Source organism: Anopheles stephensi, chromosome 3, assembly GCF_013141755.1.
Source record: "Anopheles stephensi strain Indian chromosome 3, UCI_ANSTEP_V1.0, whole genome shotgun sequence".
Classification (NCBI taxonomy): Eukaryota; Metazoa; Arthropoda; class Insecta; order Diptera; family Culicidae; genus Anopheles; species Anopheles stephensi.
Genome location: NC_050203.1, coordinates 27,694,919 through 27,708,972, shown reverse-complemented (window position 1 = coordinate 27,708,972; position 14,054 = coordinate 27,694,919). Strand labels below are relative to the sequence as shown.

The window sequence follows — 14,054 nt, the reverse complement described above, 5'->3', positions numbered from 1 at the left end:
TAATTTATTTAAGTTCTGAAGCTACTTGAGAAATAATAAACATTTTTCTTGAACATCTTAATAGATCATGTCACCAATAAGGGATTTTGGATCAAGGAAACTCTGGACGTACTGTAACACTAATCTAATCTATCTAATAATAAGTCAAGGGGACGGCTGGATGGTAGATACGCTGGCGGCGCCGGTCTTCCTTCGGCAGGACAGGGCTTTAAATCCCATCTGGGCCGTCCTAACAAAGAGTGAGGACTGACTATCCTACTATGCGGTATCAATAAGTCTTGTAAGCCAGAAATGGCAGGCATGACCTAAGAGGTCGTTGGGACAAGAAAAATCATGCAAATAAATGGTTTAATGGAAACAATACAAGTGATAACTCTGTCTTCAGCACAAAGTACAAAGCAAGAAATAGATAATGTGTCTCTTTTTGTGTATAGACTTGGTGAAAACGTTGTAGCTAATAGTTTACTTCCTTCGCTCAGCTTATCACGCTGATGAATGGAGACTGCCCTGTAAACTGCTTTACTTCTCTACAATCCACAATCAGTTCAACACCATGACCATTAATTTTAATGTCCTACTCTAACCAGTAATAACGCTCACCCCTAGCGGTCCTAGCGAAAGGCCAACCCGCGAAAGAACTTATTGATCCTTGATGATCCTCCCTACGGTGGACACCATGTCCACGCCGCCGTCCAACACTTGAATTCTCTCTCTTGCGTCTTTTGTGCGTATGTTCAGCTGACGCTAAACGATTGCTTTCCATCAATTATCATCTATCAATTTACGACCTCATCAATATGCTCTCGGTTCATCAGCGTTCGTCTTATCGATTTGCAAAAATTTCCTCCCGAACCATTCGTTTTATTGCAAGCACGCACTTGCACGTACGGCACACTTTTACCCCGCGGTCCGGTTGATTATCACGCTTCGTGACTCAGTTATTATGCGGCGTTCGAGCAATCAAACTGACTCGAGAACAAAATGTACGCTGATTGAGGTGGCACACTCGGTGTGGACGGGTTGTGGCGGGTCCTGCGTATCAAGAGTGCAAGAGCAAATCAATTAAAGTGTCCTCAACCGGCGGGCCAACCGTGCGGCATGAATAGCGCACCATCATCTTTCGCGTGGATTGAAGGACAACGCGATGCGAGAATCGGCTGGATGCCCGTTCCGATCGTAATGACCATAAATTAAACAACACACCATACTGGTAGAATCTGTGCGAGCTGTGGTCGTGTGTAATGATGTGCGCAAGGAGCCGGTCGATTACTGCAGCAGACGGCTGCACGTTGTTATTGGTACAACAACAACAAAAAAAGGCGTCGATGATTCACGGATGGTGTGGTTTAATGTGGAAATTGTTATAATTACCATGCAAAGTAGGGGGGGGGCGAGAAACGTTCGTCATTAAGACTTCAAGTTGTAATGGTGGCTTTATTGATTCAATACGAAGCAATCAAAATTATATTTAAATTAACGTGTTGAATGTAGAGATAATGTACAATTGTACGATCTTGAACACCATGATATTCTTCTACTATAAAGTGATTCGCAAGTGTAAATTTTTATGATCGTTTTATTACATGAAGATCTGCTACTGAACCTAGAACAAATTTCGGAAAGAGATCCTACTTTACCTGAGCCCAACACCACCGATTATGTTGCTTCTAGTATTGGATACTCTGTTCAGGAAGATTTCTATCGATCGTCACGAGAAGTGTAGTGACAAGTATGTCATCATGCCAGCAGTTGCTTTCGACCTGAACCTCTCTGGAGATGCTATCTTCACCAGAAGGACGAGCGACATTAAGATCTTGGGCGGAACTCCTTGAAAAAGGTTTTATGAGAGAGGACCTTTAGACACAGCCCCTTAGACGAAGTCTCTTGGACGAGACCCTTTGGATGAAGTCCCTTAAATGAAGTCTCTTGAATCTTGAGGGGCATCGATTATTCTGATGAATATTCGATTGAATTTGGGCGGTCCGGTGGCCGAGGCGACAGCGGCGCCGGTCTTCACACGGCAGGGCCGGGGTTCAAATCCTATCTAGACCGCCTCCACGTACGTAAGGCCGGCTACTTTACTACGGGTAAAATTAAGTTACAGAGAGCCAGAAATGGCAGGCCAAGACCTCTCGAGGCTGTAGTGCCAAGGAAGAAGAAGAAGATATTCGATTGAATAAAATGTATGAAGTCTAACCTTCAAACTTAAAGCAATTGTGTAATCCTTGAAGGGTGTATACAAAATAGTTCGTCAGCAGTCCAACAGTTTATTTCGAGGAGATATCCAGAAATAATTTAATGGAACATTATAAAACTCTACAAACTCCTTCAAGCCCCCTAGTAATTACAGTGATTTTGATGTTAGTACTGAGGCAAAGAGACCTGAGAAAGACAGCCATTGTTGATAATTTTCCAAAGCGTTGAGCTGGAAACCCCCTGTCCATGATTCAGCGTACTGTATGCGACAACGAACCCGACCGCGTTTGCTGTTTGGTTTTGTCACCGCACGTGTGTTTATGGTGTTACAATTTGATTATTTTCTTTCCACTCCATCATCACTTGCTCTCATTTCCATCCACAGTTTGTGCTCGTTTCCTTTTGGTTCGTACTCCCTCCTGGTGCCATCCTTCAATATCGCTCCACATTAACGTCTCCCACTGGAGACAGATCTACGAAGCGAATAAAAAAAGCACCCCTAACGCTGGAGCATAAATAAAGGAAGTAAAATAATTAATAGTATTTCCCATGGCCTCATTCTCAACCATGGGGGGGGGGGGGCACACGGTTCGGTGCTGGCACACTGCATGGCGCAGGGATTTTTTTCTTCTCCGGTTTCTGCGCTCAATTTGTTTATTCTCCACTTCACACCATCGCACGCCAACCATTTGCTGGTTGGCGAAGGAAAACTCACTTACTTAATTTGCAAATGCATTCCCGGCCGTGCCATTCGGTTGTTTGGTTTGGTTGGTTGGCAATTTTGCTAATGGCTTTTAATTATGAAACACCAACATCTTGCAACCTACATTTAAACGAGTATTTTTAAAGAGATTTTTTTACTAGTAAGTTGCGCGAATAGGATGGTGATAGAAAAATGGGGGACAGATACTGTACTGAAGGTTAAAAAAGTTTGTTGGAAGCTTCCAACTATTTCCTGTGACTTGAAGTGTAACTTGATAATTAATTTTGGAAAATCGATTTATTTTCGGCCGGCCCGACTTCAGGCACCAGCATCTCTATTCTGAATCATCCAGCCAAGCGAGACTGACCCAGTGAGGCACGTGCCACAAGTGAGATGTCCGGCTATGAATAACGATATCATGTAACACCTCAATTGGCAGCCGGTAAATTGATACCGCATATTCATGATAATTTTAACGGTGCCACTTGCCGGCTAAAAAGAAGCGTGCAAATTAATCCCAAACTGTAATCTAAACCCGTATCAATCGTGCTCGACAGGCGACAATCATCACGCGAAATAAAAGAAAAAAAGGAACTCGCAATAGTAAATGGTTAGCAGTTGTTGTAATGTGAGTTGGCCGGCATGGTTCGCGTCAGTTGGCAGCGCCGGGCCAGGTCAACACGCCTGCCAGCCGGACTGGTGTCATTTCGCGGTCGACAGACAAATGGTTGGCAGGCGGCGTGATAAATGTGATAAAAATAGAGACCACCGTACGTATGTCTATCCCCTAGCCTTCGATGGGGAGATAGTATCTACATCCCGCACTCCACCAAGTTCAAGGGAGGCGTTCGCGTGTTTTTGTCCATTACAGCCGCTGTAGACACAGTGCGTAAATCGATATGCGTCAGCTAGGTACAGAACGTTTCCTAACGCGCGATAACACACTCACGCACCGCGTCGGAAGTGATTATTCAATCTAGGGCTGTGTGTCATAATCGCGGAAGTGTGCAGATGAAGTACACGGGATGCCTCGCCAGCGATAACGCAGAGCCCCAGCATGTACATAACGCAGCAAGAGAATGCTTTGATCACCAGTGAAACCTCGATTGTTTGTGGAAGGGTTTTGTTTGCTAAATAAAGCGACCGAAGACGATAGTGAGCCAATCGCTGTAAAAATCGACGCCACATCGACGGTGAAAGTTTATTGGGCGAGCGAATGATCTCGCGCTAGCCTCAGTAGACTAGACGTCCAATAATCGCTAACGAATGGTGCTTGATGACACCAGTTTGACATTGGAATGAACCGCCAGCGAACGTACTGCTGCCTAATGAGTTTGTTGCCATTCGGTCAAGCCGATAAGCCGGCGTGATGACCACATACCCATATGTTTGTTGATGAAGGCAAAGAAAAGCAAAAAAAAACAGCATTCCGAGCACTCTGTACTGGAAATAATGTTGTTTCTAAGAAGTTAAAATTGTGTAAACACTCCACATAAACATCACAGCGCCAGGCGCGTGATCCACAGCACTACTGTAACTCGATCCTCGATCCGATCGAGGGTTTTTTGGTCTTTGCCCTCAGGAAGTCTGGGAAGAAAAATATTCTTCCCAAATGGCTTGGAGCTCTCGGCTAGATGATCCACCTTCATCAATCATAACCTCAGCTCCCTTTTGAGGGCGCTCCGAATCAAGTCAACCCTAGCTCAACCAGCAGCCAATGAATCAATCGGCACGACACAGTCTCGGTCGGCCAGATTAAGCACACTTTAAAGAATGTAATGAAGGCCATCAACATCATCCATCTTTCGATCCACACGAATCTTAATAACTATTGTTTTAATACCGATTTTTCCTACGTTTAATCTCTCACCCCCAGATATTCGTCACGATCTGCTTTGTCTTCCGCATCGATCGATTCGGATCCCGCACGGCTACTCTCTCCAGGAACACTGTGACGGAGAGACTTGGACGGAGGACTTCCATAGCAAATCAACATATCACAACGTAGCTGCCAGACAAGTGATCATCGAAACCCGTATGATATAGGCGCAGGAAACCCAGGGAAAACCTGATCAGCTGTGATCAGCTCAATCCGTTCTGTCACTACCAACCCCGGTACGCTCCTGGTTCGAGATCTTCAAGAAGCTTCATGCTTGCCTGCCCGTCTCGACCATCAATCACCAGCCGGATGGATTGACGAGTGTGGATATCTGTCGACGGTTCCCGAGCAGTGATAGATTAGCGCAGTCTCCTGCGGGAAGCAGCAGTGAAGCTTCCGTTTTGCTCACACCGTGCTCGCACCAACAAACAACGAAGAAAAAGGCAACGAAAACAGCCGAGCCGCAGTTGAAGGCTGCCGAAGTTAGCTAGCCTTACCGAACTTACCAAATGCCCACGAGCGCTTTCTAGTGGAAGGGAACTTACCGCCAATAGCTACACAGCAAAACACAATCAAGCACAAACGGAAAACCCCCCTCAGCAGCTACACAATGAATTTACGATATCAGGAAACGTTTTGTATCATATTTTTACTATGCACCAGTATTATCCTCGCCGAAGACTTTGACTTTGTGCCGGAACCGAGCGAAGATGTGGAGGTAAGTGTGCGCGGCTTTTCCTTAAAAAAAAGGCTTAAATACTTGTTGCAGAACATGTCGAAAAGTTTTTATTACTGGCAAAGTTTTGTTTTGCTCTACACGTGATGTAAAATCGGTGTAAACCGTTATCCCACCCTTCTGATCAACTCCTGATAAGCTTAACTTCCCTGCTACCAGTTGTCAGCTTCTCAGTTCTCAGTAAGTTTGTAAGTCTCTCCCTTTGTAGACTTCAATGTTTTCGTACTGGACTTTTTTTTTCTTATAAAATTTGTGCTGAAATGATAAACTTTTGCCCCAAACCAACACCCTTTTGCTTCCTTTATTTATCAATTTTCACTCATTATCTCCAAACAACCTGCCCCCAGTACCACCGAGGACCTTCTTTGGTGGAGCACCCCCCCTGGTTTTCGTTCGTCAGTAGCGTCAAACAACTCTCAACAACTCCCAAGAAAAAGGCACAACTCACAAAACTTAATTATGAAAATGCCAATCAAATGCCCCGAGAGGCTTTGCCGTATCGCTATTCGTACGTATTCTTTCATGTTCTCGCGCGCAGGACATAAGATTCCGGCAGCTTATCAAACTCCAAGGAACGATAGGTTCGTTTGCTGAGCATTCTGTGCCGGCCGAACAGAAATACAAACACAGCACGACCATGAAAACAATTTGTAAATCAATTAAATGCGCTTGACTTGGCTTTAAGCTTTCGAAAGTCGGGATCGAATTCAGTGGAAAGCAGTTGGACCTACTGGTCTTCAAGAAACACGTATCTTCGCGGGCGCGCACGCGACCGAAATATGACCCAAGAGTCTGGAGAGTAGAGACCTGGGGGCTAATGGAAAGCCCAGTTTGGCCTCCACTGACAGATGAGGGAAAATTTGATTTGCATAGCGATTTTCGTTCCCCAAGGAATGCGCTGTTGTCCTTTTGTTTTGTTTGGATGTTCAGATTTTAGGCAAGACGTCTTGCTCACGTACCAATTGGGAGATTTGTTTTCGGTTTTTTCGTATTCAGCTAGAGGTCTGTGCCGAATCCATTTGGCCTGTGAATGTGAGGAATGTTTTATCGTTTACTTTTCCCCCGCATTAAGCAGGGACACCAGCTACCAGAATGTGTGTAAGCGGAGGGATCTCTTTCCAGCCGGAGATAGATGTGAATGGAAAAATTATTCAAATCTATTCTCAAACCCGGTTCGAACGGGGATTGGGGCTTGGGCGAGAGAGAAGCGACCCGACACTGGCGCCTTAAATTCCAATCAAATTAATTCCGCTCTACTCCATCTGATCCGTATCTAAATGGTGGGGGGGAAATGATTTTACACCTTGTAAAAAAAGCGCGTAACATCGTAGCGAGGCCACCACGCTTCGATGTCGTTCGGTCCTTATAATCATATTCCGGACGCAACCGGTGCGTTGTTTTCCACTGTCGTATTATTAATGATTTTATTTGTTTTAATTTTCCCGGCTGCCTGTTATCATCACCCACCATCGCTACGATCGACACGCAACGCAGCCGATAGCAGCGGAACCGCTGAAAGTAGATAGTGAATCGAAATTAATTCCTGCAAAGGTAAGTTTGAATGTTTAATTTATGTAAAATATTGTTTTTATCCGGTTTGAGAAACATGGTAATTATTTAGTAAATCGATATAATCAAGTTAAAAACAAGTTAAATACTAGGAGCTTTCATTTTCATTATTTTAAAATAAACTATACAGTGCGCAACATAATTATAGGAACACCTATTTTATTTTTTTGAGAATAAATCAAATACATGAGGAGATGAATTACGCAAGAGTTTTTAAAGAATTAAAAAACTGAAAGCTCGTCTTTTTAAATAAAAATTGCATAATATACTAGCATTTTTTGAACTTTTTTATTGTATATTTCTAGCTTTATAAAAATATTTTTTTCATTTATTTACATCCATTATCACGTCTTAAGTCATAATAAACTAATAAAAATTTAAAAAAAACTCTTAAGGAAAACGTGTTTTGTAAAGTCCTAAAAGTGATTAAAAATTCGTGAAAACAGTTGATACATTAATACCCAAATAAACACTTTTATTACACTTTTTAAATCACATTTGAAGACGTCTTCAGATCGCCACCTTGCTATTTTTAGCATTGGCACTATTATATATTGGTTTATCTTTTAATTCATGATATTTTTAAAGTGAAAAAAATGATTTTTAAATGCTGATAAATTGTACTAGAAATAGAATACAATAAAAAAATATAAACAATAGAGAGAGAGAGATCGATGTCCATATTTCCATATTGTAAAACAGTCTCAATTATGCTATCATCTGCTACAGTTGTAAATGCCTCATGATCTTGCCGTGTCAGTTGCATCTTCTCAGTATCAGCTCCAGTTCTATCAACGGCATCTATTTTATCAACTGTAAAGCCATTAATTATTACATTATTTTCAAACTATGTTTTATTCTCATCACACGGGTCATCGTATAATTATGTCAAGCACTGTCGAGTTGTAGAAGTTTTTTTTTAAATTAAAAATTGTAAAATACCCATTAAAACCCTAATTATTCTACTGATACTTTTAAATTTCCCCACATATTAAAGTATTATCTATAACCTCCGTTCCTAGCCAGAACACCCCACCAAGTTATTAATTACGTGACGCCCTCTCCAGGACACATTAACACGGCTTTATGTAATATATTTTTAATAACTAGTATCAACACACTCTCTCCCCTAATACACACACACGAATGCCATCACTCACCGTCGTTTGAATGCCCACGCCACTGGCGTCAAACAGGGCGTACCAAACCATCCATCCATCCATCCATCTATTCCCTCGTGGAAAGCGTGTGCCTTTGGGACAAAATTCTACCGGGCACGCTCGCCACGGCACGGGAAGATTGATCGATGGCTTGGACAGGGATTTAATTTTGTTGTTACAAACAGCGCACGCACACACGCCCAAAAGCCACGGGCTTTTGTTTCAACGGCCCGAACGGTTCATCAATTAACTCGCTGACTCGCGCTATTCCTGCGCATTTGTTCTCTTTCGCTTCTTTCCAGGCCAGCGTCCACTGTCAGCCGACCGAGAGCACGATCCAACTTTCCCTGATACTTCGGTCCAAAAGCTGGAAGCATGTGCAGACCAGCCTGAAGCAACGCACAATCAGTAAGCTGGCCGAATATTTCCTAGTCCCGGAGGTAAGCCAAATAAGTGGAAGGAACCGTTGAAGAAAAAGGTGGAGAAGAATTAGAGGGCTAAAAAGGGCCCGTTCTTAAGGCCGGCGAATGGCGTGAGAAAATTTGAGGTCCAAATTTGAATGTTTAAATAAAACGTGTCTAACTCGTTTGTGTGTGTTCACCAGCGCTCCCTATCTCATTATCACCGATGTAATGGGGAAATAGTTCAGTTTATCAAGATGCTCTTAATCTTATTATGTCTTGTTTACTGTTTGTTGGCCAGCTCCCAGAGGCCATCCCATCGGCTTACGATCCATTAACATACTTAAAATCGTTAAAGTAAGCATGATTGAACGCCGTTTTTCGATTGGTTGGAACCAATCCAACTATCTAAACGTTGTTGTAGAAAGTTGCCCACTGTTGCCTGTACGTTCTATCAATCTATCTAATAGTCCTGCTTGAAATAGGCCATTACTGCCAAATGATGTCGTTACCGTTGTGTCCGGGTGTCGGAAACCCGGACCGGACATCAGGACGGTGAGAGTATAGCGTGTAGTCGTCGGAGTTGCCTGTTTGCAATCGTACGAACAAGATCAAATGTGAACCCATTTAGAACGGAACCTACATCAACCGGACCTCTTGCTCTCACTTCCTTTAGGATAGTAAATTACAAATAGCTGCATTCGGTGCACGGTTGACGTGCTTGGGCTAGTGTGTCATTTGCCGCACAGTATGACGCTGTGATGGCCTAGCCATGTATTAGTGTTCCTGCAAGAGACTCGTCCTACGGATGTCCTTTGCTCCCCGGGGGAATGGTAATTAAGTTGGACTGGTTTGAGTATTTGCGTAATTGATTGTGAAGGGATTTGATGCCGCCGGCTGATCCCTGATTCGGGGAAAATCCGCTCTAATAGCTTAAACTCACAATTTAGCCTTGTTCATCCGTAATCTCAAGCTGCATAAATTCTCGATAAAACCCACTTTTTATAAGGGTACATAGTATATAGTAATAACTAGAACAAACTATTGCAACAAATCAAACTAACTGTGCCCCATTGAACGTTATAGAAGGCATAAACGGCTGGAACTACCTAACAGCTACGTACATAAAATCTTCCGCTGTACTAGAGGAGCTAAACCATCCGGACACATGATTGGATCACGATTCATTTACGCGCTCACAAACATTAACTTCCTCGCGCGTAATGCGGATAATTACTGGCAATAATGTGTTCACACCAGCGCGCACGTGTCACGTCTTCGTTGGGTACAAATGGTGCCCGAGCTTCATAAAACCGATCCGCACTGTCAGCGAAATGTGCGCTTTCTTTATGCTCTCCTCGGAGAAGGTGGGGTTGACCGGAGATAGTAGCGAACCCCAACTCCAACCACGTTACTTCCTTTATGCTTCAACGATTAAACACCGAAACGATCTCATTCGGATCCGGATCCCCATTGTCGCAGCGTACCTTTCGTACGCCCGTGTTTGTCTTCTGCTTGGCTGAGCACACTTTGAACGTGTCGCGTGTGGCCCAGATATCGCTTCCCCCCGTTCACAATCAAGCGCCTGCATGTAAAGCAACGCCCTAGACCCCTCAGAGAACGCACCAGACCAGACCCGACCAACAGACGTCGTCCGGAGCTGGAATGCAATTCGGGTTACATTTCTCGGTGATCGGTGCCACACCCTTTCTTTGTAAACGTTCAATATAAAGTTGAATTATTGGCGTACTTGTCATAGGTTCATCTCCCTCATGCTCCGGGTTCTCCACTTTGGAAGAGTGTCTTCGGCTGGCTGTCTAGGGTCGTTATGGATATCGATTGTTCGCCGGCAGTCGACAACAAAGACAACTTTCACCCCCCACCCTGTGTTCCATCTAGTATCTAGTAACAATGTTCCCGATTCCACCCTGCTTACACGTCTCTCTCCCATTCATTCTCTCTCCCGCCCAGGAATCTTTCATTGTTCGCGATGCAAAAAGTGCGGACCTGCAGCAGATGGTGGAGAAGGCCCTGCACCACGGCAAGAAACCTCCGCGGGCGGGTAAATCGCTCGGATGGATTGGATTTCCGGTAAGCCAATGCTCGGGAATGCATTACATTCCAGCTCCCAACCCTGCACCAACTACAGCATGCATGTTTCCCTTTTTTTCTTTTTTGGGGGCTCCGTTTGGATACAGGTTGGATGCGGAGAGAAGATGTCAGCGAGCGCGAAGGAAACGGTACGCAATCTGAACTCGCAGCTGTCCGAACTTCGTGACATTACCGGCATGGACTTTGGCTGGTGGGTCATCTGGAAGGTGCCGGCGAGCGAGAAAGCGTCCCCCCTTCGATTGAAGCGTGAAGTTGATCCCGACGATGATTATAACTACGATTACGAGGACGACGACGATGCAACAGATGATGACGAAGGGTGAGTTTTTATTCGGCTTGTTGGACATACGTCAGGGGTCTTCAGATAGGGAATATCAGAGTTCTTTGTCGTCTACTTATGCATTTGCCTATTCTATTTTATATGTAAAATAGAAAGCGATCAAAAATAAGTAATGTACATGGAAAAGTTGTTGAGGAATGGCAAATGTTTCGATCAATATCTAGACCAAAATCGGTATCATTGTATGTTCTACAGATTCTTAAAATTTTAATGATGGTTTACATCGTTTCTTGGTCAAATTGTTCTATTGAGGCAAAACTTCAAGAATCATTGTTGATGAAGAGTTGTATCTAGTAATATAGACTTTGAGAACTCCTTATCTCCATAATATACTGGTTAATCGTTTTACTTACGATATGTTTCAAATTTCCAATTTGCAGCGAAACAACAGAAGTTCCTCATGTTCACCGACACCATCACGGTTCCAGTGAGGTAAGTTCGCGCGAAACGCTTTCTCCTGTTGTTGATTTGCTCCCTACGCCCTATATATGTACATCAGTAATGTATCGCACTAATGACGAACGCAAGCCCCATTTCGATAATATCTAATACTACGATTACAATGCTTCCATCGTATCGATACTTCCCTCCAGCTCTCTGTCTCTCTCACTCTCTGTCCGCTCTCTAACCCTAACAAAATAACTCAGTTCCCCATGTCCCCAGTCCAATCGATGTCTAACCCCCAGAACCGTACGTAACTACTGGTGCTCGAACGGCTATTCGTGTCCAAACAAAACACTTTCCCAATGATGATCAAAATTCACCGTCCGTCTCAACCGGCGGGGGTGAATTTCATTTCGCGCGTCTGCTAACCACAAACATTTCACAACATCCCCCATTAAAGCGTGGCATCGTCAGTGCTCATTGCAATTCTACACTCACCTTCCACCGGTTACACACGTTTGTTGCACATAAAATTGATAAATTTTCCCCTTTTTCCAACATACACGGAAAAGTGCCGACTTTTCCGACCCTTTCCCTTGACGGTGTATTAGTTTTGGGGATTCCCGATTTTTGGCCTTACCTTACAATTATCGCTTCTAATTGAGTCCATTACCTCGGTGCTGCGAAAATCACCAGCTCTGTCCGCGAATGCGCGATTCCGGATTCCCTCTTCCCCGATCTTGTACAGAGGGCACCCTATACCACGGGTCCGTAATGATTAACCCTACTTTAGTACATCTCTCCGATCGATCGATTAGCGATTAGCTGTTGTAGAGTTCTCCCCGCGTTTTTTGGTTTTCCTTTCGCCCCCCTCATTATCCTTCCTTATTTATAGTGCTTTAGAGAGCAAATTTTACTTCAAAAGTTTATAGTTAACTGCCACAAACCAAATATCATACTAACGAATGGTGGAATCTGTTGCACTGTTTCGTCTAATCCTACCCTAACGTGAGCGTGGAACTTTGTGAATACGTTTAGTGCCTGACCAGTTATGGTAGACTTTAGACTGCTCCTACAAATGATGCGTCGTGGCAGTGAAGTAGCTACTGCGAGCCACACACCTAAAGTTATCACACTCACACACCTTATAGCGATCTGCAACAGTGTTTGGGATGAGTTCTTCGTTGTGCATCATTCATTGTTTGTTGTTATGTTGATAAGTTTTGCGTTGCGTTTCATTACCATTAGAACAGCTTACACATCGTTCGTTATATCGGTTTTTTAGCGTGTTACTAGTTTGAACATAACTGTGTTTGTGTTGCGTTATATTTATTTTATATTTATTATATACTAGAGATTATTTAAATGGAACTGGGTTCGCTTTTTACTCTTTGTGGGAGGAAGCAATTTTTGAAAGATAAGTCAATTGAAAAAATGGCATCTTTCTTTCTTCATCCAAGCAAAAAATTCAACTAATTGGAGAACATCTTTTTTCCACAAAAATAATAAAAGAAAACTCCTCACAGAAAAAAACAAAACGTAAAAATGAACCAGTTTCATGTCCTTTGTTTGCTAGTACGCTTTTCTTCGTTACAAACCATTTTCAGTTCCCTCTTTTTTAATTTCCCTGAGTTTCGTTTTGTTTCCCCGTTATGGTTGTGTGTTTTTCCGTAGGAAAAAGGTTTCTTTTACTGTTGTCGCCAAGCTTTTTATGCTTTCCTATTTCGATCATCTCCCTCCCCCAATCACATTCTGCCCTTTCTTCCTCAACCGTCTTAAACGGTCTTTTAATATCGTTTTTACCAACCATCCACCCCGCGGGGGGTCTGCGTCACCCCCTCAAGCACACAATCAACCACTTTATAACTTTTCTCCACGGTTTACGGCAATAACGGTCAATACGACGATCCGCATTGCGATGGTGCTTTTGCCGAACCAAGGGCCGTGCAGCGTACCTATGCTTTGTTCCGTTCGAAATCATTCGACCATCGTTCGTTCGCTGGGTGGCATTTAGGGGGAGGGTAATGTTCCTGTTGTCTTTTCGTTGCCATTTTGTTATTTATCATTCGACCGGCTCCTGCTTAAGGTACGAAAAGGTACGATGTTCTTTGTTGTCCTGTCCAGTGAGCTTTTTCCTTCTTTTTTGCTCTCGTTACGTATTACCTGTCTAACGGTGTTTTCATCAGCGAAATGTCAGGGATTAGACGCAACTAGTGCAAAATGCTTCTGCTGCGGCGTCAATTTATCAGAGTGAGTGCCCTGTGGAAATGGCCGTAAGAAACAACACTGCATCCATCATAAATTGTTGCCATTTTCAAAAAAAAACGGAACCACCACAGAACATATTTCATCCGTCTCCGTCGTGCTGTGTTGATGATTATGATTGTTTGTAAAGGCCTCTAAAGTAACTTTTTGTTCTCCACCTCCATGGCCATTATCATCACGGAATTTGACATTTTTGAGGTGAACTCATCGTTTCTGACACGGTATTCATATTAAATGGTCCAAGGAAAAACAATTTAAGGGATGTTTAGCGTGAATGGAAGCCGGTTTTTTTTGGCCTTTGGTGCGTGA

General features: G+C 43.4%; 1 protein-coding gene across 10 annotated transcripts in view; it reads left to right on the top strand.

Annotated features, from left to right (window-relative positions):
- LOC118511552 overlaps positions 1–14,054 on the top strand; it is a 116,725-nt gene that overhangs the window by 82,001 nt on the left and 20,670 nt on the right. For all 10 annotated transcript variants that reach the window (XM_036054778.1, XM_036054777.1, XM_036054771.1 and 7 more), the window contains 6 exons: positions 4,776–5,496; positions 7,009–7,065; positions 8,546–8,683; positions 10,616–10,735; positions 10,843–11,075; positions 11,477–11,528. In XM_036054778.1, the coding sequence (XP_035910671.1) occupies positions 5,389–5,496; positions 7,009–7,065; positions 8,546–8,683; positions 10,616–10,735; positions 10,843–11,075; positions 11,477–11,528 (708 nt within the window). In that variant the 5' untranslated portion in view covers positions 4,776–5,388. The remainder of the gene's footprint in view (positions 1–4,775; positions 5,497–7,008; positions 7,066–8,545; positions 8,684–10,615; positions 10,736–10,842; positions 11,076–11,476; positions 11,529–14,054) is intronic.